Source organism: Mastomys coucha, unplaced genomic scaffold (genome assembly GCF_008632895.1).
Source record: "Mastomys coucha isolate ucsf_1 unplaced genomic scaffold, UCSF_Mcou_1 pScaffold12, whole genome shotgun sequence".
NCBI lineage: Eukaryota > Metazoa > Chordata > Mammalia > Rodentia > Muridae > Mastomys > Mastomys coucha.
In genome coordinates, this window is record NW_022196894.1 from 6,094,456 (window position 1) to 6,100,455 (window position 6,000).

The window sequence follows — 6,000 nt, forward strand, 5'->3', positions numbered from 1 at the left end:
GGGGTCTTGTACATGCTGGGCAAGTGCTGTAACCCTGAGCTCCATTTCTTGTCTCAAGGACTCCTGTTCTCTGCAATAGCAAGTCACTTTTAAAGAAAGGGATTTGATGCTAGCATCTTTTGGATAACCTCCACTTAAGGAGGTGCCATGCACTAAGAAAAATCTACTCAAAATGCCGTGATGTGTTTAGCAAGCCTCTTAGTGCATTATAATCAGTGTTTATCTTTACATTTCCTTTTCTGTCTACCAATTCTACTTTTACCAAGTACAGTACACGATGATCTGACACATCAAGGGGAGAATTTAACTTTGGGGAAACACACCACTTCATAGTTGCATTTATTGTCAAACTAATGCAAATATGATTCACTAGTTTGAACAGTGTTCTTAAAGTAGAATCTATTAGGTCATTTTATTTGCATAGACCAAAACTGAGACTTTGCTGTGATTTTAATATTTCTTTTGATCTACATTTTAAAATAAATTGCCAAAACCTTTCAACTCTGTTTTCTCAACAAATTGAATCTCAATGATTTTTACTTAACCACTATTGACTTCAAATTATAACAAGATTGAAATGTTTTGTGCTTAAATCCTGTTTTAAGTTCAAGTAAGTGAATCTTTCCTGTCATAGGATTATGCCAATGCTTCTCCTAGGAAGACTCACAGCAGTGTGTGGTGAACTACTCTGAGATGGAACAGCTTTCCGTGTTTCTCTGTCTCTGTCTCTCTCTGTGTTTCCCTGTCTCTGTGTGTGTGTGAGAGGGAGTCTGTGCGTGTGTCTGTATGTGTGTGTCTGTGTGTGTGAGTTATGCATCTGCATGTATGTGGACACACATTCATCTGTGAGCTCATGTGCACGCACATGTGGTAGCCTGAATCCAAAGTCAAGCATCTACCCTATATCAGCCTCCACCTTTAATGCTTTGAATCTAGAGCTCACCAACTGGCTAGATTGGCTGTGAGCAAGCCCCCAGAATCTGCCTGTTTCTGCTCCTCTCCATTTAGTGCTGGGCTATGGATGCTCACTATGGTATCTGGTTTTTACATGGTACTGAGGATGTGAACTGAGGTCCTCATGTTAACACAGCAAGCACATGACACATTGAGCCACCTTTCTAGTCCTGAAACAGCATGACTTTCTCCTAGGTTCCTGAAGGCTTCCTTACCTTTCCCTTTGGCTAAGTTCCTGTTGTATCCAACAGGACTGAAGTATTCAAAAACGAAGACAGCAATGGCAGAGACAATGAGCAGCATCACAAACATCATCACCCAGACAGAGGCGCTGAAGGGTTCTGCAGGGAAAGAGGCAGAATAGTGGTAAAGGACGTCAGTTCTCCTCCTCCAGCAGGAATCCCACTCCCCACCTGCAAGCTTGTGCAAAAACTCTCTGTGATCAAATCTGGCCATTCAAAGGAGGTGCTCACTTTGATTCATATGTGAAACCATTCTTTATAAAACTACGTGAGACACTTTATAAGACTGCACATAGATGATAAAGTAGAGGAGAGAATGTGGCATTATACAAACCAGGTCAAGGATAATATAAGCAAAAAAGAATGATAAGATGAGAAGAAAAATGTTAGGCTGCAAATAAACAGGCCACTGGGTTCACATGATCACAGAACATTCCAGAACACCAAAGCTGAGGAGAAACAAGCCAGACCCAAATAGTATATGGACTCTGCTCATATGTGCTTTTAATTTTTACATTCATTTGTATTTTGATATACTAGTGGTGAGGATATGTGGGGGAGTTTCTGAAGTAGAAGGAAAATTATAACCTGTTATAAAGGTTTATAAAATCATGGCATTGACAAGAATATTAGAAGGTCATAATTTAACACTCTTTTCTGCAGATGAATGAGATCTCCGTGGCCTACAAATCTGACTGATATGAGCGATAGGCTTAAATACAGCCAAAAGTCAACTGGAAATACTATGTTCATGGGATAATTCAATAAGACATCACTTAAGTAGAAGTGATGAAGCCTGGGATAGGTAAGTGGTTGCTTCCCTCTGAGTCAGATTAACAGTTCACTGGACATAACTTGGGTGGCAGGCAGGATATCTGCCCACACAGAAGTGTGTGGGCACAAGGTTCTAAGTCTGACAACATTCTAGAAAGATCAGAGATCCTGTAAATAAATGAACACTTCCACTTAACCTGATTGAGAATATGAATTAGCTGATTAAAGTTTTATTATCATGTCTGATATAGATTAGTTAGAGACTTTAGCAAAAAAATCTTAATGAACACGTTTCCAGCTGATTGCATGGTTGGTTGGGATATCACCCACAGACACAAATTAACTGAAAGTTATTTTTCTTGGAAGAAAACACTGAGAGTAAAGCATAATTAGTGTGACAAAACCACTTTATGGTGCATGCTTGGCTATTTTTAAAAGTTATATGAAGTTGGTACTATCGCTCAAGAATAAAGGCTGCGGTCCCAACACAGGCAGATTACAGAGAGATGATCTTATCGTGTAACAAGGAAGTAGTATGTCTAAACTTTAATGACACTAGGTAACTCAGGCCTACAACAAGTGTTTTGTAATGCAGTTTCAATGGTCTGAACGTGTTAAAGTGTTACATGTGATGGCAGCACAGCTTCCTTGTTTAACACAAAGATGAGCTCAGTGGAGCCTGAAACCGAGATTTATCTTATCGGATTTGAGCTGGAGTAATAAATATCATTATATTCCTGGAATCACTTCTTGGTAATGAAGTACATCCAAAATGGAGGATAAGTAGATGCATAGTTGGGAAATCAAAAAGTATTTAATCATCAAGAATAAAGACATTAAAGTAATTCTGCAAGCAGGGTGTACTAACGGCAAGGCATGGAGCAGAGCACAAGGTTCCCTGGAAAGCCTTCAGCATTGCTTTTTAAATGCTGTCTACATACACCACACAGTGGATGGAATAACAGATCCCACAATTAAAACCAGAAATGCTATGGGTGATGTACTGAAAAAGAAACCTCCAGTTAATAAAAGCACACTCACTAATTAACTCCCATTTCCCTATAAGACCTGAGAAGCTCATAAGAATCAGGGGCAAATCACTACTGCATTCGGTTCACATGTCAGGATTTTAAAATCCACAGCAGATTTCATTTGGCAGAATACATGCTAGCCACTACCATACTAGTCAGAAAACTGACCCCAGCCACTGATCCAAATGTTTTCTTACTGGAAGGTGACATCATTAGTCTCTTTGCTTGTGATCATGCGTCAGAGATCAAAGGCTGTGTTTCAGGAGTCTAATTTTAAATGTTATTGAGCTTCTATTTACTTTGAATATGGTACTATGTACCACATGTATTGGGTGTGTGTACTCATGCGTGTGCCTCTGTGTGTGTGTGTGTGTGTGTTTGCGCGTGTGCGTGTGTGTGCTTGTAAAGGTTACCAGGAAACTTGCACTCATCAGTTCAGGTGTGTGTACTCGTGCGTGTGCCTCTGTGTGTGTGTGTGAGTGTGTGTGTGTGCTTGTGAAGGTTCCCAGGAAACTCGCACTCATCAGTTCTCTTTCTACCCTGTGGGACTCTGAGACCTAACTCATTGGCTAGGCTTGGTGGTGCGAACCTTTATACACTGAGCCATCTTATTGGCCCTGTGTTCTTATTTTAAAAAGTGAAATAGCTATTTATGTCCTGCTACTTGCAGACGACACACACACACACTGAAAGCAAATATAAGTGGGCCAGTCTCTAGCATCTGAGGAGTGATCCAGCGATACCTTACGTAGTGAGTTATATCCTCCAAGGGTTTAAAACAGATTCGACATTCATCCAGGTAGGAGCGTCAGTGTGGGAAGTTCCAGGTTAGCGTTTGTATGGATCAAAGAAGCTAACTTGTTCAGCAAGCTCTTAGAATTAACTAGATGGAAATATTACAAGGACATCTCTGTCCTTGCTCTTGCACAAAAGCTCAGCAGCATTACCTGGCCAGCCATTTCCTGTGTGAGTTAACTGAGTTTGTGGAGGAGAGAGAATAGGAAATAAGGAAGACCAGCACAATCAGATTTTGCAGGTTTAGGTTCTCCACATGGCAGAGCACATGATCGAAGTTTGGATCATTATGACTTTCAAACCCTGCAGATGATGTCTGTACATGTGCACAGCCAACCCAATTGCATTGTTGGCACGTTGTAAATACGGGGTGCAGAGACAATCAAACAGACAGGGATGCAATCTGGTGCTCAGGAAAAATACTAAACTTACTATATGAAAACAGCTTTGAGAGTAGCTCCTTACCATACAATTTATTTTATTTTTAAAAAAACAATATGAAGAAGGGGTGTTAAATTTGGCAAAAAAAAAAAAAAGTTGACTTTTTATGGAAAATCTTACCTACAAATGCAGGTAAGAGAAAATCTACAGAAACTGGGTTGAGGCCAAACTCAATATCAGCGACCCATTTTTATGAGACAAGCCTCTTGATTTTCTTCATTTCTGATTTCACTGGAAAAAGAGTTCTTCTGGTTCAGGTACATGGGCATTCTGTGAAAGACTCGTTTCTCTCTACTGCACGTTCCAGTCCTTCCTCCACTGTTTCTTAGCCCCCAGCCCAGCCATGTTGTTAAACAGTCTGGTGGGCAATGTAGGAAAGGAAAGCAACCTAAAGACTGCACGTCCATCTCATACTGACTACGGGCACACTAAGGGGAGCACGTCCATCTCATACTGACTACGCGCACACTAAAGACTGCACAGCCATCTCATACTGACTACGGGCACACTAAGGGCAGCAGGAGCCATTTGCATTTTTTTCTGGTGTAATGAGGCTCCCTCAAGATATGGATCTTGGAATCCATGTCAAACAAAAGGACAAAGGGGAGAACATAAGAAGATATGTCTTTCCCGTGCTCGTTATTAGACCAACAAAGGTTGTAAAAATTGAAGTAACAAGTACAGAAATCAAATGCAGTGAACGGCAAAGGATTTCAACAGCTTAACTAGATTATCAGAAATGAAAGTAGTCATTGACTATGCTGCTGTGAATAAGGCAGTCTCCAGAAATCCTGTTAGTCAACACTGCAAGCAAGGAAGAGTGGCTTGGCAGTGATGTGCGTGGCTGGTGTGATGGAAATTAGGGGCAAGGGGAGCACAACCATGGCTTGAAGCTGGTACCCAGGAGCTACTTTGCTTTGCAAAGTTTCGCTTGCTTGTTCATTTATTATAGTCAATGTGTGTGTTTGTACCTGGGTGTGTTTATGTAGACCAATGCATGCAGCACCCATGGAGGTCAGCATAGGCCATCTGATTTTTTGGAACTAGAGGCACAGGCCATTGTAGGCGCCACGTGAGTGCTGGGAGCTGAACCCAGGTCTTCTGACAGAGCAGCTGGTGCTCTTAACCACAAAGCAATCTCCCAGCCCTTGTGATTTTCTTTAATGATGTTTTCCTGTCTCTGGAAGAGCATAAATTTACTTGACCTTAATAAAACCATCTTCCCTTGCTCATGCAGCTTTTCTCCTGAGACAAAGGCCTCTCTCAGTCCTCCCAAATACGGGGAAACTCACTTAAATGGGCATGTCAGGGAAAAGTTAGGAATCTGAATTCATGATTGTCAACAAGATAACTTCTAGAAAATAACGTACAATAACCATGCATGGTTGCCTTAAAGAAGAAATTAATTGTGCTTAACTGTGTGCCACAAAATTTCTACAATTCTCACCAGAATTCACACATATATACATCTTGTTCTCAGGGATGTGGACATGGGAAAGGTAACTCCGCCCCAATTATCTTTCATGTAAACACATTTATGAACTGTCTAAGAGGAAAGCTAGACACAAATATATGGTATAAAGGTAGCCACACTTTAAAATATGAGTCCATTAATTCTGAATCAGTGAATATTCCTCAAACTGCTTCTGCTTGTTATAGTCCTGGGATAAATCATTAGGTAGTTTCCATTACTTCTGGTATATAAATGATTGCTGAAAGGAAGGTGTGTGTGTGTGTGTTTGTGTGTGTGTGTGTGTGTGTGT

The 6,000-nt window shown here is 40.8% G+C and overlaps 1 protein-coding gene across 1 annotated transcript in view; it reads right to left on the minus strand.

Annotated features, from left to right (window-relative positions):
• Positions 1-6,000, minus strand: part of Grin2a (glutamate ionotropic receptor NMDA type subunit 2A) — a 440,150-nt gene that overhangs the window by 80,773 nt on the left and 353,377 nt on the right. Inside the window, exon 9 of the mRNA XM_031362288.1 lies at positions 1,170-1,295. Within this exon, the coding sequence (XP_031218148.1) occupies positions 1,170-1,295 (126 nt within the window). The remainder of the gene's footprint in view (positions 1-1,169; positions 1,296-6,000) is intronic.